Source organism: Pseudophryne corroboree, chromosome 9 (assembly GCF_028390025.1).
Source record: "Pseudophryne corroboree isolate aPseCor3 chromosome 9, aPseCor3.hap2, whole genome shotgun sequence".
NCBI classification, from domain to species: domain Eukaryota; kingdom Metazoa; phylum Chordata; class Amphibia; order Anura; family Myobatrachidae; genus Pseudophryne; species Pseudophryne corroboree.
The window spans coordinates 20,493,408-20,518,122 of NC_086452.1; the positions used below are offsets into that span (position 1 = coordinate 20,493,408).

The window sequence follows — 24,715 nt, forward strand, 5'->3', positions numbered from 1 at the left end:
TAATGAATTTCCTGTAGTAGTTCGCAAAGCCCAGGAATCTTTGTATTGCTTTCAGGGAAAGAGGTTGAGTCCAGTCACGAATGGCAGATAACTTTTCCGGATCCATGCGAAGCTCCGTCCCCGAGATGACATAACCGAGGAACGGAATAGATGTTACTTCAAATGTACACTTGGAGAGCTTGGCGTAGAGATGATTCTCTCGTAAACGGTGTAGTACTTCTTTGACTTGTAACCTGTGTTCGACAAGATTCTTGGAAAAAATCAATATGTCGTCCAAATATACCACAACGCTCTGATACAGCATATCACGAAAGATTTCATTGACGAATCCCTGGAAAACCGCGGGAGCATTACTAAGACCAAATGGCATCACCAAGTATTCGTAATGCCCATCTCGGGTATTAAAGGCAGTCTTCCATTCATCCCCCTCTCGGATGTGTATAAGATTATAAGCTCCTCTCAAGTCGAGTTTGGAAAAAATGCGGGCCCCACGAACCCTATCAAATAACTCTGTGATTAGTGGCAAAGGGTACTTATTCTTAATAGTAATGTCATTTAGGCCGCGGTAGTCGATGCATGGTCTCAACCCTCCGTCTTTTTTCTTCACAAAAAAGAAGCCTGCACCAGCAGGGGAGGAAGAGGGGCGAATGAATCCTTTGAGCAGATTGGACTTAATATACTCCGACATGGCTTGGGTCTCAGGAAGAGACAGAGGATATGTGCGACCACGGGGTGGCGTCTTCCCTGGGACAAGGTCAATAGAGCAGTCCCAAGGCCTGTGAGGTGGTAATAGGTCCGCAGCTTGTTCCGAAAACACGTCCTTGTACCCTTGATATGCCTCCGGAATGTGCTCTTCATCCGTCTTGGAAGTGACACGGAGCGGACAGACAGGAGTAAGACAATTAGTGTGACAAAAGGAACTCCAGGACAGAATTTGTGACGACTTCCAGTCGATGTGGGGATTATGACTTTTTAGCCAAGGTATTCCAAGAACCAGATCATGGGACATTTCTGGGATTACCAAGAGTTCCAAATCTTCCTGATGTAGAGCCCCGACCTGCAGCTTAACTGGCCCCGTGCGCCACCTTATAAGACCTTTGGCAATTCTAGTCCCATTGATAGCCGTCAGTGAGATTGGCCGCTCGATAGGCCGTAACTTCAAACCCAAACTTTGGGCACAGATGGAAGAAACGAAGTTCCCCGCAGCTCCGGAGTCCAATAGGGCTTCACAAGACTTGGAGACTGAGTTGGAGACTAGAGTTACTGGAAGCAAACAGTCCGAAGTTGGAGAAGCTTTTGTCGCAACTCCCAGCTTGACTCCTCCGGAACAAGCTAGGACTGCCCGTTTCCCGGACGGACTTTACAAGATTTAAGAAAATGATCTGCGGCTCCACAGTAAAGGCAGAGTTTACCCTCACGACGACGCTGTCGTTCTTCTGGAGACAGTCGGGAGCGGTTAATTTGCATGGGCTCATCTGAGCTAGGTGAGGCCACCGGCCTAGGAGTAGGATTCCGGAGCCTGGGACGATCTGAATGGCTACGTTCTCTTCCACGCTCTTGCATCCGAAGATCCACCTTGACGCACAGAGAAATCAAATCTTCTAATGGATCCGGCAGATCTCTAGTAACCAGCTCATCTTTCAGCCGGTCGGAAAGACCGTTCCAGAAGGCAGCTCTCAGGGCGTCATTATTCCAGCGTAGTTCGGAAGCAATGGTCTGGAAATGAACCACATACTGGCCCACGGAACGGGCGCCTTGCCGAACATGGAGCAAATCGGAAGAAGCCGTGGTCATTCTGCCGGGTTCGTCGAAAATCCTTCGAAAGGACGAGATGAAGTTGGTATAGTTGGAAACCATGGGATCGGACCGTTCCCATAGTGGAGACACCCAATCCAGAGCAGAACCTTCCAATAAAGAAATGATATATGCTACCTTGGACCGGTCTGTAGGAAAGTTGTGTGCAAGTAGCTCGAAATGTACCTCGCATTGGTTCAAGAAACCGCGGCAATTTTTGGGATTCCCATTATAGCGGGACGGAGTAGGCAACTGAAGACGTGGAGTGATACCAGCCGATGGTTGAACATTACTGGCAACGACAACTGGTGCGACCACTGGAGCAGGAGACGGAATTACTGAGGCCAGAGACGCCTGGATCTGATCCAGACGTCCGGACAACTGCTGGAGGTACTGCATCACCTGGCCTTGCGCCGCCTCCTGACTTTGTACTCGGGAAGCCAGGTTCTGGATGGCACTCGAGTCCGTGTTCCGAATCCCCGAGTCCATTAGGCCTGAGTATACTATCACTGACCTGGTTTGGGAGTGTTGTGGACTCGGGGCTTCTTCCGATGACCGGGAAGAGGAACCGCCACTGGGTCGCAGTAGGGATGGCCGGATGTAGGACTTCCTCATGCAGGACTACGTCGGCAGGCGGGAGGCACAGAGGAGTTCTTGACGGTCTCCTGTAAGACAAGACTCGTAGAAATACTGAAGGCTGGGGTACTGAGATATTAGAGGTACCGTGATGGCGGAGGCTCCGCGGTATTGGGGCTCTGAGGTGCTGGAAGTACAGGGCGTGCTAGGAGGCCCCTGGAGGTACGGAGATGCTTGGAGGCACGAGGTGCTTGGAGGCACGGAGGTGCTTGGAGGCACGGAGGTGCTTGGAGGCACGAGGTGCTTGGAGGCACGGAGGTGCTTGAAGGCACGAGGGTACTTGGAGGCACGGAGGTACTTGGAGGCACGGAGGTGCTTGGAGGCACGAGGTGCTTGAAGGCACGAGGGTACTTGGAGGCACGGAGGTACTTGGAGGCACGGAGGTGCTTGGAGGCACGAGGTGCTTGGAGGCACGGAGGTGCTTGGAGGCACGGAGGTGCTTGGAGGCACGGAGGTGCTTGGAGGCACGGGATGCTTGGAGGTACAGGATGCTTGGAAGCACAGGACGAGCTTGGAGGCACAGGATGCTTGGAGGCACAGGACGAGGGAGCTCTGGAATCACAGCTTCCGAAGGAGAAACGAAGATACTCAGGCACCGGATCTCTGCCTGGTATCCGCTTTTAAACTCCCCGCCCCAGCCTGATTGACGGAGCAGGCAGGTGACGTCAGACCTGCTCCGCCTGCTTGCCCTCACTTGCGATGGCGGCGTCCCTGCTTCCGGGAAGCCGCCGGGGAGCAGCGCCGACCCGCCACTGAATCCGGAGACCGCCAGGGGGAACGAGGCGCCGGGCAGACCAGACCACCCGTAGGGACAAGCGCGGCCGCCGCGGCCGCTGCAGGTTTGTAACACCGTAAGACCAGTTCAGTATGCAGCAGCGTGGCAAAGACTCTTTCCACTTAGATGCTGATGCTTCCCCAGAGCATTAACCATTCGTGGTTTGTGAATAGGTGCTGTTTCATTTTCTATTGATAAAGACAAACGAACACAGTTTAAAAAAAAAAAATCTGAAAAAGTAACTTTCCATTTTAAAATTGTTGTACAGCGCAGAGATTATGCCACGTAACGGTTACAGAGCTGGCACACCCGGGGCACATTTATTCTGTTGTACATATTTATTTGGTCATCATACCATGACGAAATAGAATGCACACTATGGACCCCTATTACTCTGCGAGGTGCAGACACGGGCACCTTTCCGGCGACTTAGTCCATTCTTTTAAAGCGGCAATAATTTAAAAAGCAAAACTAACCTGGTGTTGCCTATTAAATTATTGTTAATTTAATAAAAATACAGCCTGTCTCACCTGACTTGTGCCTGTCTCACCTGACTGTTTTGTATCTGTCTCACCTGACTTGTGCCTGTCTCACCTGACTTGTGCCTGCCTCACCTGGCTCGTGCCTGTCTCACCTGACTTGTGCCTGCCTCACCTGGCTCGTGCCTGTCTCACCTGGCTCGTGCCTGCCCCACCTGGCTCGTGCCTAAGCCACATAAGGACATAAATGTGAATTTAGTTGGGAAATCGAAACGTGCGTTAGAATAAGGCTTTTCTACATAGAAAAGTAGGGAGAAATAAATCTGCTTACAAACTGCTCGTTTTCTCTAGAACTTCCCTGTTTTGTAAATAGATTATTTAACCAGCTCGTTTGACCTTGTAACTCAGAACTCACTCTTTGCTGGGAAGCAGAACCTCTTGCACGTATTGCTGGGAATAGCTATAGTCCTGGATCTCTCACACAGGCAATATGGAAAATTCACATTTGGTGAAGAATAAAGAAATGCTCCATCTGAAAATCTATTGATTGCAAGCCGAGAAAATGGATTTTTCTGTAAAGTGGTTCTTAGCGAGCGCTGAGCTTTTACAGAACTGTACAGATACTGTCAGGTCATTACTGTCTTATTAACAGAGTGGTACGGTTATTGCTGAGCGCAGGAAGAGCAGGCACGTCATTTTCCTCCTTCTGCGGTGACTATTGAGGCTGAGAGGAGAGCATAATATTTGTGGAATGTAATCTGAAGTCTCGCGCTGAGTTCAGTATGATTTCCCAATGGACGGGATGTCGGCGGTCATGATACCGACAGCGGTGTCCCAGCCATCAGAATCTCGACAGGCCCCTCTAAAGTACCCTAACCCTCCTCTGGCTCCTACCCTAACCCTCCCTTGTGGGTGCCTAAACCTAGCCCTCCCGTGTGGTGCCTAACCCTTCCTTACATGCTGCCTAACCCTAACCTGCCCTATGTGCCTAACCCTACCTCTCCGGTCCCTAAACTGCCCTGCACCCCCCCCCCCCCCCCCCCTTCTAAGCGCCTAACCCTCCCCGGTACTATCCCTAACCTTTCCTACCCTGCACCCTAACCCTTCCTTCTCCTGCCTAAACCTTTTCATTGAATGTATCAATGTTCTCTGAAATTAAAGCTTAGAACTAATTGGAATTTTTTTAAAAAAAAGCATAGACTAATTTTGTTTAACAAAATCTAATCGAAATTTGTGATTCACCAAAGTAGGTGCCTTGTACAGATCGATATACTGTAATCGCCGAACATACCTGCGGCATTCTTTCCACAGTGGTAGTCACATACTGTAAAAAAAAAAAAAGCATGATGAACCAAAGATTTTACATTTTGATTCATCGGTCCTTAGCCACTTGCAGATGCAACCACGCCAGGCTGGGCCTTCCCCGACATGGTTGCATTTAATGCGACCTGTCCGTAACGCCCACTGGGCAGCTGCTGGAACATAGTCTCCTAGCGGCTGCCAATCTCAGGGGGACTTCCCGGCACCCCTGCTTCCTTGTTCCTTCCCCCATTGCCTGCGGTGCAGCCAGTCACGGCTGATCGGGCAACTTGGTGGCACCCCCAACCCTGTGCACACCCGGTGGATGCAGAGAGGAGCAGGTGGCGGGGTTTTGTAAAGTTGCGATGGTCCAATATATCTGTCATTGTTTAAATCAATGGGGCAGATATATTAACCTGGAGAAGGCATAAGGAAGTGATAAACCAATGATATGTGCAAGGTGATAAAGGCACCAGCCAATCAGATCCTACCTGTTAATTTACATATTGGAGATGATTGGCTGGTGCCTTTATCACCTTGCACATATCACTGGTTTATCACTTCCTTATGCCTTCTCCGGGTTAATACATCTACCCCAGAGTTTTAAAAATAAAAAACCTCTTGTTGGATATGTTCTAAATAGATATTATCCTAATTCAGTTATTAAAAAAAAAAGATAATTGCTGAGCTCCCAGTCCTCAGCAGCCACTGGTGGTGTCTCATAGCCCAGACAGCACACTTCCTCATTGCTGCAGCACAGCTGTAAGTTGTCATTACTTGTAAGCCCATTACTTTTTTACGTTTTTGCTAACCTCAACTTGCTTTTTTAAAGACCACCAAAACACTAGGGTCCCACAGAGCCTCATAAAATGTGCCTGCATAAGAAGACGTTTGGGATCTGGTTGTAACATCCTCGGTTTTGGGCAAAATTATTCTTCAGTCCTTTGTGTTGGGGAGAAGCTTCGTTCTTTCCTTTCCCATCCAGCCGGCTACAAACCGATTAGTAGAAATGAGTGTACATCTCCTTTCATTGCCGTGCGAACACGTACTGTTACTTAGGGGTATATTCAATAACTGTCGGAAGCTGCCGTCTTGTAAGAAAGACGTCGGCTTCCGACAGTGTTAGGTCGGAAGGGGTTCTGACCTATTCAGTACGGCCCAGTTTTTTCAGCCACCGATCAGTGTGCATTGTCGGAAGCGGGGCCAAACCCGACAGGTCCTGCTTGCTGGAGCCGGGTGGACGCAGCCGTGAGCCTCCGCTGCTGCAGCCGCTGCTCCCCCGCCGTCCGCTCCGTCTCCCCCGGGTGGCTGCCTTCAACTCCACCCGCCAGCCCGCCATTACCTCCTCTCAGGGGTGCCGCCCCCACCTCCTCCCGTCTGTCCGTCAACCACTCCTCCAGGCGGGACGTCCGCCCTTCCTCCAGGCAGCCCGTCAACACCTCCTCCCGGCAGGCCGATAACACCCTCCCGGCTCCGCAGACAGCTCCCTCCCCCAGGCGACGCAAACAGCAGCAGCAGGTCAGGAAAGGGAATGGCCAAATCCGACAGTCGGATTTGGCCGCTCTTTTGAATAGGGGTTGTCGGGTCCATTCCGACAACTGCATGTTGGAATGGACCCGACTCTTATTGAATATACCCCTTAGTCCTACATGCCATGGCACAGCCAACAGTGATCAGTAAGACACAGGGGAGATGTACTAAGCCATGGAGAGAGAAAGTACCAGCCAGTCCGCTCCTAACTGCCATGTTAGTCAGTTTGTGTTTAAAAATGATAGGAGTGATTGGTTGCTACTTAGTACATCTGCCCGACAGTATGTTATTGACCAGGAGCTACCTGGAAAATGGAAGACCCGAGTGTACGTTCTTTCTTTGCTGGTATCTACAGGGTTATTTCTGAGAATTTATCAGGTCCTGGATATTCTCGCCCAAAGTTCTGAACCTCTCTCCTTTTAAATTGATACTATCCAGGAATTGTAGGACCTGGCCGTTGGTTATGATTACACTGGTGCAGGAGTGTTTTCTATACACATTCATCCCTCAGTCATACTTCAAAATTCTCATCTTCTCCCAGTCTTCCAACCCCCGTCACCTCTTTGCCACTGTCAACTCCCTCCTCTGCCCACCCCCACCTCGTCTCCCCTCCTTACAGTCTGCTCATGACTTTGCCACTTATTTCACATCCAAAATTGACTCCATACGTCAGGACATCACATCCCCCCAGACCATCAGCATCCATCCTCCTCCTATCCCTTACCACCCCTCCCCATACCACTCGCCAACTCTGACCTCTTTCTCCCATGTATCGTGTAAGAAAGTCATGGCCCTCCCCCCCCCCTCCCACTTGACTCTAACCCCCACACCCCACCACCCGCATCTCTCCTTCTGCCTGTTCCCATCTTTCCCACCTTCTCAATCTCTCCCTCCCATCAGGCACTGTCCCCTCTGCCTTCAAGCATGCTCTTTTCTCCCCTTTCCTTAAAAAACTTACCCTTGATCCAAGCACCTTCTCCAACTACAGACCCATCTCTCTCCTCCCTTTTGCCTCCAAACTCTTTGAGCGTATTGTCTACACCCGCCTCACTGCCTGTCTTTCCTCACACTCACTGCTGGACCCATTCCAGTCTGTCTTCCGTCCTCTCCACTCCACTGGAACTGCCCTTACAAAAGTCTGCAATGACCTCCATGCAGCCAAATCTAAGGGCCGCTACTCTCTGCTTATTCTACTTGACCTCTCTGCTGCTTTTGACACTGTGGACCATCCTCTCCTTCTGCAAATCCTTCACTCCATTAGTCTGTGTTATACTACTCTCTCCTGGCTGTCCTCCTACCTCTCTGACCGTTCATTCTCTGTCTCCTCTCATAACTCCACCTCCCCCCCACTTCCACTAACTGTAGGTGTCTCCCAAGGTTCTGTTCTTTGTCCTTTCTATCTCTGTACGTCCTTGTTAGGTGAACTCATTAGTTATTTTGATTTCCAATATCATCTCTATGCTGATGATACTCAAATCTATCTTTACTCCCCTGACCTCTCTCCTGCTCTCCTCACTCGTATCTCCAACTGTCTCTCTGCTACCTCTTCCTGAATGTCCCAGCGCTTTCTTAAACTCAATATGTCCAAGACTGAACTGATCATCTTCCCTCCCTCCTGCATGACATCACCTCCCACAATTTCATTATCTATTGACTAGGTGATTCATCGCGCCCTACGGGCGCTCTTCATACCGTCGTAAGGGGCTACGGCCCTTTAACCCTTGCACACCCTTGTGGCGTGCAATATTTTTATTATATGGAGTATTACATCCAATCATAATTGTGTGAGTGGTTAAATATTGCACGGACAAAGGGCGTGCAATGGTTAAGGCGTGGAAGCCCCTTGCAACGGCGTGAACAGCGCACGCAGGGCCTGATGAATCACCTAGTAGGTGCTTTGGGTGGGGGAGTAGGGGGTGCGGGGAAGAGGCGGATGGGATCCTGGGGTGCCACGGGAGGGGCGGTTGCAGTGGTGCCGCAGGTGGGGGAGGGTGCGTGGGTGCAGCGGGGTGGTGGTCCGGAGCCGCTGCGGGTGGGGGAGGAGCAGTTGCGGGGTTGCCCCGGGAAGGGGAGGGGCGGATGCGGTGGTGCGGCGAGAAGTACGGGGTCGGTGGGGGAGGGGGTCCGGAGCTACCGCGGGTGCTGGAGGGGGTGTGTGGGGGTGCCGCGGGTGAGGCCCGGAGGTACTGCGAGTGGGGGAGGGGCGGGTAATGCTTATCCTGCTTCTCCTCCTGTCAGCAGCTAAGCTGCTGTCTTCTCTTTGGCAGTGGCTCTCCCGGAGACTCGCACAGCAGCCAGTCACTATTGTTAGCGCCGGTGTCCCAACGCGCCACATTACAGGGAAGAAGATGTACGCAATAAAATACAGCTGGGAGCTGTAGTTTATTTAGTGTGTCTACATCCCTGTAATGCGGCGCGTTGGGACACTGGTGCTAACAATAATGACTGGCTGGCAGAACTGACTGACTGGCTGAATCAATGTAAAAGGTGAGAGTGCTGTGCAGTGTCAGTGACACTACACACAGGCCCGGTGCTAGCCGCTCAGCAAAGGGATGCAGTGCAGGGAGGCACCAGGAAGGAGAGGCGTTCTCCCTGCTCTGCATCCCTGTGCTGAGCTTCTGCTGCTATCCCTGCTGCCGCTGCCGGCTGCTGTCACACATGCAGCGGCGCCGGAAGCACAAAGCCTCCTCTCCCCCTCGGCGCCGGCAGCACAAAACCTCCTCTCCCCCCTCGGCGCCGTCAGCACAAAACCTCCTCTCCCCCCTCCCCTCCCCTGTGTGACATTCAGTTGCCTGGAGGGAGCCAAAGTGGGCGGAGCTAGATGGGAGTAAGGGGCGGAGCTACACGGGACCATGCTGCAGCAGGAGGATGAGCTGCTACAGCTTCGGCCAGCCAGACTTCATTAGGTAAGTGTCTGGAAAGAGAGTGAGTGTGTGTGTGTATATACAGTGTCTGTGTATACTGTATATATGTGTGAATGTGTATGTGTGTAATGTATGTACAGTATGTATGTGTGTTTGTACATATATGTACATATATGTGTCTGTTGTGTGTGTGTGTATGTGTGACTGCTGCATAATGTGTGTAAGTGTCTCTGGTACAGGGGGCATTACATGTGTAAGCGTCTCTGGTACAGGGGGCATTACATGTGTAAGTGTCTCTACTACAGGGGTCATTATGTGCGCTGTGCGTTTGTAAAGTATGCGAGGGTGCAAATTTATAGTTTGCAGGGGGGCGCTGAACACCCTAGCACCGGCCCAGACTGCACACCCACTGCACTGCACAGCACTGTCACCTTTTTCATTGATTCAGCGTCCATACATTACCCTCCATGATATCACCCTCTCTATCCGCTACATTAACCATCTTGGGGCTTCCAGGCCGGCAGCCCAGGTGCTGTGTTGCGGAGTCAGGGATCTGGGTGCGGCTGTGGTGGGGAGGCACTTCTGTGACATCACACGCAGAGGAGGCTCCGGGGCTCAGAGAGTATGCGGCGCAGGGAGGGCTATGAAAGCCTTCCGCTGCGCCGCTTTCATACACATCTATGCCGGTGGCCGCAGCAGCTTTTGTTCCACCTGCGGGCGGCTAGGGAGTGGGGACTGTTGATGCCGGATGCGGCAGGTGGACTGGCAGCAAGACATTGGTGGTCATTCCGAGTTGATTGCTCGCTAGCAGTTTTTAGCAGCCGTGCAAACGCTATGCCGCTGCCCACTGGGAGTGTATTTTAGCTTAGCAGAAGTGCGAACGAAAGGATCGGAGAGCGGGTACAAAAATATTTTGTGCAGTTTCAGAGTAGCTTCAGACCTACTCTGCGCTTGCGATCACTTCAGACCATTTAGTTCCTGATTTGACATCATGAACACGCCCTGCGTTCGCCCAGCCACGCCTGTGTTTTTCTGAACACTCCCTGAAAATGGTCAGTTGACACCCAGAAACGCCCTCTTCCTGTCAATCACTCTGCGGCTGCCTGTGCGACTGAAAAGCATCGCTAGACCTGTGTAAAACTACATCGTTCGTTGTAATAGTACGCCGCACGTGCGCATTGCGCTGCATACGCATGCGCAGAAGTGCCGAGTTTTTGCCTGATCGCTGCACAGTGAACGAATGCAGCTAGCGATCAACTTGGAATGACCCCCATAGGACGCTGCAGTAAAAGGATTGTTCCCCCCCCTATCTACAGCGCAGAGACTTGCTGCAGTGGCATACCCTCCAGCTGCACCTTTCTGGCAGGTACAGGACCTTTTTTTTTATGGTCTGTTCCGTTTTTTGACTCTCCAAGCTTCCATTGAAAGTATAGGAAAAGGGGCGTGGCCACGCTGCTGTACCCGTGGCCACGCCCCCCTTTCGCATGTGTATCAATGTTTATGTGTACATTGCTGGGAGGGGGTGTTGCTGCAGATGCAGGGGGACTATTTTGGGGTGTGGGGCTGGAGCTGCAGCTCCATCAGTCCCATTGCTAATCCTGCTCTGTGAAAACACAGCAGGCAAAGGGCAGAGCCTCACATTGGATGTAACCTGTGTGGGAGGGCGTTTCTCGCCCAATCAGCTGTGGACTGGGTGTGATAGACCTGCCACTAACCCAATGAGAGCAGCTAGCCACGCCCAGCGTTAGAGACCTAGGCACAGAATCACAGGGCTATTATATAGGAGATGGCACTACTATCTCCTCTAGCCTCCAAGTACGCTGTCTTGGAGTAATCCTTGACTCCTCCCTCTCCTTCAAACCACACATTCAGCACCTCTCACAAACCTGTCATTTTCATCTCAAAAATATCTCCAGGATCAGACCCTTTCTCACCAAGGATGCCACCAAGACCCTCATCCACTCACTGGTCATCTCCAGACTGGACTACTGTAATCTCCTCCTGACTGGCATCCCTGACAATTACCTCTCTCCACTCCAATCTATCCTCAGTGCTGCTGCCCAGCTCATCTTCCTCACCAAACGCACTATGTCCACCTCCCCTCTCCTACAAGCCCTTCACTGGCTCCCCTTCCCTTTCAGAATCCAATTCAAGCTTCTCACACTCCCTTCCAAAGCCTTCACCCACTCCTCTCCTATCTACATCTCTGACCTTATCTCCCTTTACACTCCCACCCATCCTCTTCGCTCTGCTAATGCATGCCGACTCTCCTGCCTTCTGATTACTTCCTTCCACTCCTACCTCCAAGATTTCTCACGTGCTGCACCACTTCTCTGGAATTCTCTACCTCTCCCCCTCAGACTCTCCGCAAAACTTCAAACGGGTTCTGAAGACCCACTTCACCAAACCCAGCCAAATCTCATCCTTACCCTCTGTTCCACGCTCACTGTCTACCCCATCTATGCCACCCCTGTCTGCCCCTCCCTTTAGAATGTAAGCTCCCACAAGCAGGGCCCTCAACCCTCGTGTGTTTATGCTGTAGTTTTCTGCCGCTCTTATACTTGTCAATGTCATCTGTTGATGCAGCTGTGTTTATTTACCCCGTACTTGTCCTATATTGTCTTATACTGTAAGTAGTCACTGTTTTCTGGGTTTGATTATTTTGTTTATGTACTCTGTAATTGATCCCTTGCAGCTCCATATAAATACAGGATAATAATAAAAGGCCCAGTGCATTGAGGCTATCCTCCGCACCACCAGTAGGTGGAAGCAGTGCCTGCACACTAGCAGTACCTGTAATCCTGCACCTGGCACTGGTGCAGCTGCATGATGGTCAGGATGCTGTGCTGGAGGGCCGAGGCACCGCGCCTCATTATGCTCCAGTGCTGCCGCCGGCATGTCCCTGTTCTCTTCCCATTGCTCCGCTTTGGTGCAGAGCTCCAGGTGTAGGTGCAGTAGTGTAAAACCAGTTTAGCCAATGTCACATCAATAACAATCCCCTCTGTTATTCCGCTAGCACAGGGGTGGGGAACCTCCGGCCCGCAAAGCCGCCTGTTCTGGCCCGCTGCTGTCTGTGCGTCAGCGAGACACGCCACCCCTCAGTCCGGCGGCGGCGTGTCTCGGCTGTCAGGGCAGGGAGGAGAGCGCAGCTATGTGTGGCGGCAGCGGCGGGTAGGATCTCAAACCAGCCGCCCGTTCGTGAGCCAATCAGGAGCCGCCGCTGCTGGTCCGCGAGCTTTGATTGGCTCAGGAACCGGCGGCTGTTTTGAGGTCCTACACGCCGCCACCATTGCCCGACATAGTCGTGCTCTCCTCCCTGCCTGGTCCCTGACAGCGGTGAGCAGCACAGTGGGGTGTGTGGGAAGGAAGTGCATTTGTGCATCTGGCACTGTGGGGGCATTTGTGTATCTGGCACTGTGAGGGCATATGTGTATGTGGCACTGTGAGGGCATATATGGCACTGCTGGGGGCATTTGTGTATGTGGCACTGCTGGGGGCATTTGTGTATGTGGCACTGTGGGGGCATTTGTGTATGTGGCACTGCTGGGGGCATTTGTGTATGTGGCACTGTGGGGGCATTTGTGTATTTGGCACTGCACTATTGGGGGCATATGTTTTTCTCCCTCCCATTTTAATTGGCCACACCCATTTTTTTGGGCACGCACTCAGTACCACTAAGGGGCATAAGTACTTGTGGGTAGTGTCATTTTTATGTTGATCATTTTTGTATGTCCCCCGAAGGATTTTATAAATATCCAAATGGCCCTCTGTAGAAAAAAGGTTCCCCACCCCTGCCCTAGCATCTCCTCTGTCAGGGCTTTGTACATAGGGATTCTCTCCATGTCCCTCTGTGTCCATCCTAACTGATCTGCGTCCACTTATATAGTGCGCCACCCTGGACGGCACAGAACGCCCACTCGATGCCTGTGATCCATTCAGTCTGCCAGTCACAGACATCCAGATTTGCCATTGAAACGTGGCGCTTTAGTTTGGGAGCTGTTCCCCTGCTTGGCTGAGTCGTCTTCCCCTCCTACAGCGATTGAAGAGTATGAGCTGGTGGTGCCAAGCACTAGGGGAGCCTGGCGCATACACCTGGAACCTCAGTGACGCAGCAGGCGGTATATCAGTCGTATATAATGCTACAACATATATATATAGCGGGTCAGGCAGCATCATAACCCCTGATGTACAGCACTATGAGCCTAATTCAGTCCTGATCATTCCTCTGCGAATTTCCAGAGGTTTGCGATCAGATAGTCGCCGCCCAGAGAGAGTGAAAACCCGCCCCGTGCAAGTCTGCGTACGCCGTGCGTAAAGCTTTGCAAACGCCGGCCAGCTGCAAATCTGTTCTCATCTCCCTCACCATCGAATGATTTTTCCAGTGTGTGTGTAGCCCAGGACTTAATCCTACAGTGCAATACACACAGGCTGATCGGGGCCGCCACTGATGTCACACACCCGACCTGAAAACGCTTGGGAACGCCTGCGTTTTTCCTGACACTCCCAGAAAACGTCCAGTTACCACCCACAAACATCCTCTTCCTGTCAATCAGCCTGCGTTTGCCTAGCGATAAAATAAACCTCAGAATTTTTTCGCAGTTTGGCCTCGCGCCAGCGCATTACACATGCGCAATCATTCGATAATTGGTCGCTGTGCGATTTCACACAACATCGATCAGGTCTGAATTAGGCCCTATATTGGGAAACTAGATTGATTGGAAGCCACTTGTTTGTGAGCGGTTATTCCGCATAATCAGTGCTGTCGGTGAGTCTGCTGTACAATCCTCCGGGGTATAGGACACATTACTATGTTATATTATGTGTGCAGTGGGTGATGTGACTGTGGGTTCTAGTTGTAGAGTATTTAGTACAGAACAGTAGATGGCGCTCTTACTCCCTGACCAGTGAAAGTCTCACGTCACTTGCTGAGGCACGGGGACAGAGCGGGATATTCACTAAAGAGCAGCTTTTCAGCGCTGCAGATTCTCGGATTTTCAGTGGCAATAACAAGCGCAGAATGAGCCTCGTTTACCATTTATTACTAATGACGTTTTCATTCTGACAGGCAAATCCGGCTGTTTAGTAACTATACCCCCAAGTTCTCTACTGGATTTGTTCATTTCTATAATTCGGCAATGTTTCCTATTAAGGCGCTAGCAGAATGGTGAGATGCCAAAATATTCTGGCTGCGGAGTTATTTGCCTATCCTGCCTATGTGTGGTGGTGTTCTCACCAGTATTTTCAGCAAGGTACATTATATCACAGCAGGTTAGCGTAGGCTCCTGGTCACACCAGCTTCCATATTGTACTACCTATAGCAGCCGCTAGGGTCAGTGCAATCAGCCGCAAGTACCCTCGTGCTGCGATAAATGTGGTTATATGCCGCACTTATGGTACCGTGACTGGGCGAGGGTAGGAGGGTTGCAGTGCCATTCCCAGTGTTTGCCAGCGGGTACTTGTGAAATGTGACCGTATGTGTGTTGCTGCCGGGAGGTGTGTGTACGTTGTTGGGGGGTACTGGGATATTGGTTCCTAGATATGTGTGCGCTATAGAAGTAACTGTAAATAATACATTTTGGATAGTCCGGTGTTACATTTTCAGTTGTACTTTAAATGGTGCCTGAATGACGCGTTATCAGAGTCTGGTGTCGGAGAACTGCGTTCTCCCTGCGATTACAGGTGTTAGAGCCGCAGCCGTATACTATTCAGGGGTTGCATGGTCGTCCCTCTAACCGTAAAACGGGCAAACGTTACCTTTCCTTCCGTAATAGGTTATAATAATACAAATAATCTAAACCCGAGCACCTGTAATAAGTTATTAGCTGAAGAGAAAAAAGTGTTACAGGCTGAGACATCTGTGCATCGAGCAGGATGGGATCCGGTCTCCAGGGCGACAGTAAGTAGGTTGACAGGTCAAATAGTCGACATGATTTTCTCACATTTTTTTTACTTTTTCATACTTTACGATCCACGCGGACTATGATTGGGAATAGTAACCTGGCGAGCCATGCGAGGGGTCACGGTGCACTAATTGGGGTTCCCGGTCACGGGTGTGGTATTGAAAGTCGACAGTAACTAGGTCGACAATGTCTAGGTCGACCACTATTGGTCGACAGTAACTAGGTCGACAGGGTCTTTAGGTCGACATGTTCTAGGTCGACAGGTCAAAAGGTCGACATGAGATTTTAATGTTATTTTGGTGTCGTTTTCTTCGTAGAGTGACCGGGAACCCCAATTAGTGCACCGCGTCCCCTCGCATGGCTCGCTTCGCTTGCCATGCTTCGGGCATGGTGCCTTCGCTCCGCTACCGCTTCGCTCGGCACAGATTACCGTTCCAATCGTAGTCCATGTGGATCGTTAAGTATGAAAAGGTTCAAAAGAAGAAAAAAATTGTGAAAAACTCATGTCGACCTTTTGACCTGTCGACCTAGAACATGTCGACCTAGTTACTGTCGACCAATAGTGGTGGACCTAGATATTGTCTACATAGTTACTGTCGACTTTCAGTCCGGATCCCCCCGGTCACTGTACGGAGAAAACCACACCTAAAAAACTCATGTTGACCTGTCGACCTACTTACTGTCGACCTACTTACCATGGACCTTGCATATCACGCCCGAGCAGGGTGTAGCTGTGATGTATTACATTGTATGTATTGTTATCCGGCGTCCTAATGGCGCCATCTATGGGCTGTCTGCGGGAAGACATCTCATACATATTCCCCAGCTTGTAGTAATGCGCATAGTGTTGTTAATGTTACTGTATTTACAAATACTCTTTTGTGTCCGCCCAGCTGTGGTAATGAGCGATCACTTGTGATACTGTAGCCATGAATGTAATTCCGGTCTCCATTATTAATGTGACATTACCTCTCTGGTACATTCTGCAACATTGGGCTTTCTATGGCTTTGTGCTTGATGCTGCTGCTGCTGATTGTTTCTCTCCGTCCCTGCAGTTATCAGAGGCTATTACAGACCATCTCCGTGCTGGAGGCGCAGCGCGCTCAGGCCGTTCTGGATATGGAGAGCTTAGCGCAACACCAGAGGGAAGCAATGGCCAATCCCATCGAGTTTGTGGAGAAGCTGCAGAAGAAGGTACAATACAGAGACGGCTGAGCCCTCCTGGTCATAGGCTGGAGAAGCCACAGTCTGTTGTACTGTAGGAGGTGCTGATGTAATAACGATTGTGTCTCCCCGCTGGAGCGCGTCATTTCATTCCCAGACCCTTGTTTGTAAGAAGAGAACGTACCACAGTCACTAGAAGCTGGCAGTAGGATTTGAACTGGGGAACCCAGTTCTCCTTATCCGTGTAGAAGTTACATGTCTTACACACACATACATATTTCTGCTGCGGGGTACACTGGGCTCCACAAGGATAGACATTGGGGTGTAGAGTAGGATCTTGAGCCGAAGCACCAACAGGCTCAAAAGCTTTGACCTTCTTCCCAAGATGCATAGCGCCGCCTCCTATATCACCCGCCACCGTGCACAGGAGCTCAGTTTGTAGTTGGTGCTTGCAGTGCATGTGACAGGAAGAGCTGCTCACAGCAGCTCTAGAAGAAGCTTTTTCTGAGGAAAAAAGAAGACTGCAAGGGCTGCAGCAGAGGCACAGATTGTGTTAGATGTCAGTAGACATCGCCTGCTGCAGCTCCATCTCTCCCCCAGCGGCGCTGTACACTCCCGCGCCCTGGTTGCCGGGTACCTACAGCAGGAGGCTCCGGTTTTCTTCCAAGTTAGTCACACACGGCTGGGGCTCTCCGGGATCGCGTGGCCGCACTTCGGGTGGAGGTAAGTGGGTCCCGCTCGCGGGACCCGCACTTTATCGCGATCCGGTCGTGGGAGGCGGGCCGCGCGCGCTGGCGGTGGACACTGTGGCAGTACAGGCGATCCCACTAGATCACAAGAGCATGGGTGCAGGTCAGGTTTTCTCTCTAAACCTTTTTTTACGAGTAGCGCAGTACCCGGTGGTTTTACCAGCAGAGGGGAATAAGGCTTAGACCTGGAGCCCCTCCCCCAGCCCCAGGGTGCCATTTCCTGCAAATGTTCCCGCCCTGGAGCTGCATATCTGTCTCTCCCTCACTCCCTGGCAGTGTCTGCGGCGCCATTATCCCTCAGCTCACTGTTCCTGGGCCTGCTGGGCAAATCCTCCTATGTAAAGCTGCCTGGTTGCCAGCGCTGTGACTTTACATAACACTTAAGTATTCTACCTGCCTTTTTTAGTCAGTGTTAGTAAGAAAGAGTGCACTTAGTCAGGGTTTCCTAGTACAATTACCCTGTGATATACATCCAGTTCTTACTGTGTACTGTTATATCTATTGTTATATAGCTGTGTAAGCTAGTCCAGTGCAGTATTATTGTTAGTAATAACCTCTGCATTGTACAAACTGTGACTATTTGTGTGTGCATTTGATAGCTGAGTGGTGTCCATTTCGTGTCTATCACTCAACCTGCTATCCCTATATTCTATAACCTGAGGGGGCTTGGTGCGTCAGGTTTTATCTAATATAGGATTTTCACAAAGATATACTGTATTACGGATTTTTCTCTAACGTCCTAGTGGATGCTGGGGACTCCGTAAGGACCATGGGGAATAGACGGGCTCCGCAGGAGACAGGGCACTTTAAGAAAGAATTTGGATTCTGGTGTGCTCTGGCTCCTCCCTCTATGTCCCTCCTCCAGACCTCAGTTTGAATCTGTGCCCGGACGAGCTGGATGCTGTTCAGTGAGCTCTCCTGAGCGTGCTGTAAGAAAGTATTTTGTTAGGTTTTTTATTTTCAGGGAGCTCTGCTGGCAACAGACTCCCTGCATCGTGGGACAGAGGGGAGAGAAGCAGCCCTACTCTCTGAAGCTAGGTCCTGCTTCTTAGGCTACTGGACACCATTAGCTCCAGAGGGATCGTACACAGGATCTCACCCTCGTCGTCCGATCCCAGAGCCGCGCCGCCGTCCCCCTCGCAGAGCCGGAAGACAGAAGCCGGGTGAGTATGAGAAGCAAGAAGACTTCGAAATCGGCGGCAGAAGACTCCGTTCTTCACATGAGGTAACGCACAGCACTGCAGCTGTGCGCCATTGCTCCAAACACCTCACATACTCCGGTCACTGTAAGGGTGCAGGGCGCAGGGGGGGGGGCGCCCTGGGCAGCATATGGACCTCTTTTGGCAAAAGTACACATATATACAGTTGGGCACTGTATATATGTATGAGCCCCCGCCAAGAAAATGTATATTTAAGCGGGACAGAAGCCCGGGAATCTCCAGACAAGAGACTGCAGTTTCCCACAAAGAATTCTCAGGGAGTATCCTTTCCCTACTAGGGCCAGGATACGATGGGAATCTTCCCCTAGGGTGTCACGTTTGCCCAAAAGGTAGCGCTGACTTAACAGCTATCCTCAGGGATCCTGCAGATAGCATGCAGTAAAAGTACTTTGAAGTCCATTTACACACATTCTGGTACTCTACTCAGACCGGCGATTGTGTCGGCATGGGTTTATAGCGCTGTAGCAGCGTGGACAGATACCTTATCAGCAGAGATTGAGACCCTAGTATGTGTGTGTGTGTGTGTGTGTGTGTGTGTGTGTATATATATATATACGTATATATATATATATGTATATATAAAAGATGCTGTCTTAGATATATGTATATAAAACATGCCCAAAGAGACATTAGTCTACTGGGTTCTAGAGTCAACGCTATGTCGATTTCTGCTTGACGTGTCCTGTGGAACATGCAATGGACAGGTGATGCCGACTTAAGAGGCATATTTAAGGTTTACCTTACAAGGCTGAGGATTGTGTGGAGAAGGGATCTCTGACCTGGTCTCCACAGCTATAGCTGGTAATTCTGATCTTTTGCCTTATATTCCAGCACAGCCTAGGAAAGCACGACATTATCAAATGCAGTCCTTTCGATCACAAAGAAACAAGAAAGTCCGAGGTGCGTCCTTTCTTGACAGAGGCAGGGGCAGAGGAAAGAAGCTGCACAACACAGCTAGTTCCCAGGAACAGAAGTCTTCTCCGGCCTCTACAAAATCCACCGCATGTCGCTGGGGCTCCACAGGCGGAGCTAGGCCCGGTGGGGGCACGTCTTCGAAATTTCAGCCACAAGTGGGTTCACTCCTTGTTGGATCCCTGGGCAATAGATATTGTGTATCAGGGATACAAGCTGGACTTCGAGGAGATGCCCCTTCACCGACGGCCCTGCCGGCTTCCCCCCACGAGAGGGAAATAGTGTTAACTGCAATTCACAAATTGTATCTTCAACAGGTGGTGGTCAAGGTTCCCCTCCTTCAACAAGGAAGGGGTTATTATTCGACCATGTTTGTAGTCCCGAAACCGAACGGTTCGGTCAGAACCATATTGAATTTAAAATCCCTGAACAAAGGTTCAAGTTCAAGATGGAATCGCTGAGAGCGGTCATCGCAAGCCTGGAAGGGGGGGATTTTATGGTGTCTCTGGACATAAAGGATGCATACCTTCATGTCCCCATTTATCCACCTCATCAGGCGTACCTCAGATTTGTGGTACAGGATTGTCATTACCAATTTCAGACGTTGCCGTTTGGTCTCTCCACGGCACTGAGAATAATTACCAAGGTAATGGCGGAAATGATGGTACGCCTGCGGAAGCAAGGAGTCACAATTATCCCATACTTGGACGATCTCCTCATAAAAGCGAGATCAAGAGAGCAGTTGCTGATCAGCGTAGCACTTTCTCTGGAAGTGTAACGGCAACACGGCTGGATTATAAATATTCCAAAGTCGCAGTTGGTTCCTAGGGCTCGTCTGCCTTTCCTAGGCATGATTCTAGACACAGACCAGAAAAGGGTTTATCTCCCGATAGAGAGAGCTCAGGAGCTCATGACACTGGTCAGGAACCTATTAAAACCAAAACAGGTGTCAGTGCCTCACTGCACTCGAGTCCTGGGAAGGATGGTGGCATCATACGAGGCCATTCCCTTCGGCAGGTTCTATGCGAGGAACTTTCAATAGGACTTACCTGACAGGTGGTCCGGATCACATCTTCAGATGCATCGGTTAATCACCCTATCCCCCAGGGCCAGGGTGTCTCTCCTGTGGTGGCTGCAGAGTGCTCACCTTCTCGAGGGCCGTAGATTCGGCATTCAGGACTGGGTCCTGGAGACCACGGATGCAAGCCTCCGAGAGTGGGGAGCAGTCACACAGGGAAGAAATTTCCAAGGTCTGTGGTCAAGTCAGGAGACTTGCCTTCACATCAACATCCTGGAACTAAGGGCCGTATACAACGCCCTACGTCAAGCGGAGACCCTGCTTCGCGACCAACCGGTTCTGATTCAGTCAGACACCATCACCGCAGTGGCTCATGTAAACCGACAAGGCGGCGCAAGGAACAGGGTAGCGAGCCACCAGAATTCTTCGCTGGGCGGAAAATCACGTAAGCGCACTGTCAGCAGTGTTCATCTCGGGAGTGGACAACTGGGAAGCAGACTTCCTCAGCAGACACGACCTCCACCCAGGAGAGTGGGGACTTCATCAGGAAGTCTTCGCACAGACTGCAAGTTGGTGGGTACTGCCACAGGTGGACATGATGGCATCCCGCCTCAACAAAAAACTACAGAGGTATTGCGCCAGGTCAAGAGACCCTCAGGCGATAGCTGTAGACGCCTTGTGACACCGTGGGTGTTCCAGTCGGTCTATGTATTTCCTCCTCTTCTTCTCATACCAAGGTGCTGAGAATAATAAGCAGAGGACCCGTGGCCTCTTCATCTAAGACAGGACTTGTTGCAACAGGGGCCCTGTCTGTTCCAAGACTTACCGCGGCTGCGTTTGACGGCATGGCGGTTGAACGCCGGATCTTAGCGGGGAAAAGGCATTCCGGAGGAGTTCATTCCTACGCTGATAAAGGCTAGGAAGGACGTGACAACTCAACATTATCACCGTATATGGCGAAAATATGTTGCTTGGTGTGAGGCCAGGAATGTCCCTATGGAGGAATTCCAGTTGGGCCATTTCCTTCACTTCCTACAGTCAGGAGTGACTTTGGGCCTAAAATTGGGGTCCATTAAGGTCCAGATTTCGGCCCTATCCATTTTCTTTCAAAAGGAGTTGACTTCTCTACCTGAAGTTCAGACGTTGTAAAGGGAGTGCTGCATATTCAACCCCCTTTTGTGCCTCCAGTGGCACCTTGGGATCTTAACGTGGTGTTGAGTTTCCTGAAATCACACTGGTTTGAACCACTCAAAACGGTGGAATTGAAATTTTTTTCACGTGGAAGGTGGTCATGCTGCTAGCCTTGGCTTCGGCTAGGCGTTTGTCAGAATTAGCGGCTTTGTCACATAAAAGCCCCTATCTGGTTTTCCATGCGGATAGAGCAGAGTTGCGGACCCGTCCACAATTCCTGCCAAAAGTGCATCTTTTCATATAAACCAACCTATTGTGGTGCCTGTGGCTACTACTGACTTGGAGGATTCCGAGTTGCTTGATGTAGTCAGGGCTTTGAAGGTTTATGTAGCCAGAACGGCTAGAGTCAGGAAAACAGACTCTTTGTTTATCCTGTATGCTTCCAACAAGTTTGGTGCGCCTGCTTCAAAGCAAACTATTGCTCGCTGGATCTGTAACACAATTCAGCAGGCTCATTCTGCGGCTGGATTGCCGCTGCCAAAATCAGTTAAGGCCCATTCCACTAGGAAGGTGGGCTCTTCTTGGGCGGCTGCCCGAGGGGTCTCTGCATTACAGCTGTGCCGAGCGGCTACTTGGTCAGGTTCAAACACTTTTGCAAAGTTTTACAAGTTTGATACCCTGGCTGTGTTTGCTCATTCGGTACTGCAGAGTCATCCGCACTCTCCCGCCCGTTTGGGAGCTTTGGTATAATCCCCATGGTCCTTACGGAGTCCCCAGCATCCACTAGGACGTTAGAGAAAATAAGATTTCTCTGACGTCCTAGTGGATGCTGGGAACTCCGTAAGGACCATGGGGAATAGCGGGCTCCGAAGGAGACTGGGCACTCTAAGAAAGAATTAGGACTACCTGGTGTGCACTGGCTCCTCCCTCTATGCCCCTCCTCCAGACCTCAGTTAGAATCTGTGCCTGGCTCGAGCTGGATGCACACAAGGGGCTCTCCTGAGCTTCTAGAAAAGAAAGTATATTTAGGTTTTTTATTTTCAGTGAGATCTGCTGGCAACAGACTCACTGCTACGAGGGACTTAGGGGAGAGAAGCGTACCTACCTGCTTGCAGCTAGCTTGGGCTTCTAGGCTACTGGACACCATTAGCTCCAGAGGGATCGAACACAGGCCCAGCCTCGGTCGTCCGGTCCCGGAGCCGCGCCGCCATCCCCCTTGCAGAGCCAGAAGCAAGAAGAACGTCCAGGAAATCGGCGGCTGAAGACTCCGGTCTTCAATAAGGTAGCGCACAGCACTGCAGCTGTGCGCCATTGCTCCCCATGCACACCTCACACTCCGGTCACTGATGGGTGCAGGGCGCTGGGGTGGGGGGTGGGGGGGCGCCCTGGGCTGCAATAAGATTACCTTACATTGGCAAAAAATACACATAATATAGTCATTAAGACTATATATGTGTAAAATCCCCTGCCATATATCCATAAAAAAAGCGGGAGAAGTCCGCCGTGAAGGGGGCGGGGCTATCTCCCTCAGCACACTGGCGCCATTTCCTCTCACAGCTCCGCTGGAAGGACGCTCCCCAGGCTCTCCCCTGCAGTTTCCAGGCTCAATAGGGTAAAAAAGAGAGGGGGGGCACTAAATTTAGGCGCAAATACTATATATTTCTCTATCGTCCTAGTGGATGCTGGGGTTCCTGAAAGGACCATGGGGAATAGCGGCTCCGCAGGAGACAGGGCACAAAAAGTAAAGCTTTCCGATCAGGTGGTGTGCACTGGCTCCTCCCCCTATGACCCTCCTCCAGACTCCAGTTAGATTTTTGTGCCCGGCCGAGAAGGGTGCAATCTAGGTGGCTCTCCTAAAGAGCTGCTTAGAGAAAGTTTAGCTAGGTTTTTTATGTTACAGTGATTCCTGCTGGCAACAGGATCACTGCAGCGAGGGACTGAGGGGAGAAGGAGTCAACTCACCTGCGTGCAGGATGGATTGGCTTCTTGGCTACTGGACATCAAGCTCCAGAGGGACGATCACAGGTACAGCCTGGATGGTCACCGGAGCCGCGCCGCCGGCCCCCTTGCAGATGCTGAAGACAGAAGAGGTCCAGAATCGGCGGCTGAAGACTCCTGCAGTCTTCTAAAGGTAGCGCACAGCACTGCAGCTGTGCGCCATTTTCCTCTCAGCACACTTCACACGGCAGTCACTGAGGGTGCAGGGCGCTGGGAGGGGGGCGCCCTGGGAGGCAAAATGAGTACCTATAAAGGCTAAAAATACCTCACATATAGCCCTAGAGGCTATATGGAGATATTTAACCCCTGCCTGATTTCTCAAAATAGCGGGAGACGAGCCCGCCGGAAAAGGGGCGGGGCCTATCTCCTCAGCACACGGCGCCATTTCCTCTCACAGCTCCGCTGGTCAGGACGGCTCCCAGGTCTCTCCCCTGCACTGCACTACAGAAACAGGGTAAAACAGAGAGGGGGGGCAAATTTATGGCGATATTTTTATATAACAAAGCAGCTATAGGGGAGCACTTATTATAAGGCTATCCCTGATATATATATAGCGCTTTTGGTGTGTGCTGGCAAACTCTCCCTCTGTCTCCCCAAAGGGCTAGTGGGTCCTGTCTTCATTAGGAGCATTCCCTGTGTGTCTGCTGTGTGTCGGTACGTGTGTGTCGACATGTATGAGGACGATATTGGTGTGGAGGCGGAGCAATTGCCAAATATGGGGATGTCACCTCCTAGGGGGTCGACACCAGAATGGATGCCTTTATTTATGGAACTACGGGATAGTGTCAACACGCTAAAGCAGTCGTTTGACGACATGAGACGGCCGGACAATCAATTAGTGCCTGTCCAGGCGACTCAAACACCGTCAGGGGCTGTGAAACGCCCTTTGCCTCAGTCGGTCGACACAGACCCAGACACAGGCGATGACTCCAGTGGTGACGGTGACGAATCAACCGTATTTTCCAGTAGGGCCACACGTTATATGATTTTGGCAATGAAGGAGGCGTTACATTTAGCTGATACTACAGGTACCACTAAACAGGGTATTATGTGGGGTATGAAAAAACTACCTATAGTTTTTCCTGAATCAGAAGAACTAAATGACGTGTGTAATGAAGCGTGGGTTGCCCCTGATAAAAAGCTGATAATTTCAAAGAAATTATTGGCATTATACCCTTTCCCGCCAGAGGTTAGGGAGCGCTGGGAAACACCTCCTAGGGTGGACAAGGCGCTAACACGCTTATCT

At 51.0% G+C, this 24,715-nt stretch overlaps 1 protein-coding gene across 4 annotated transcripts in view; it reads left to right on the forward strand.

Moving 5' to 3' along the window:
• Nucleotides 1-24,715, forward strand: part of ZZZ3 (zinc finger ZZ-type containing 3) — a 130,077-nt gene that overhangs the window by 57,345 nt on the left and 48,017 nt on the right. For all 4 annotated transcript variants that reach the window (XM_063939040.1, XM_063939042.1, XM_063939043.1 and 1 more), the window contains exon 3: nucleotides 16,333-16,471. In XM_063939040.1, the coding sequence (XP_063795110.1) occupies nucleotides 16,333-16,471 (139 nt within the window). The remainder of the gene's footprint in view (nucleotides 1-16,332; nucleotides 16,472-24,715) is intronic.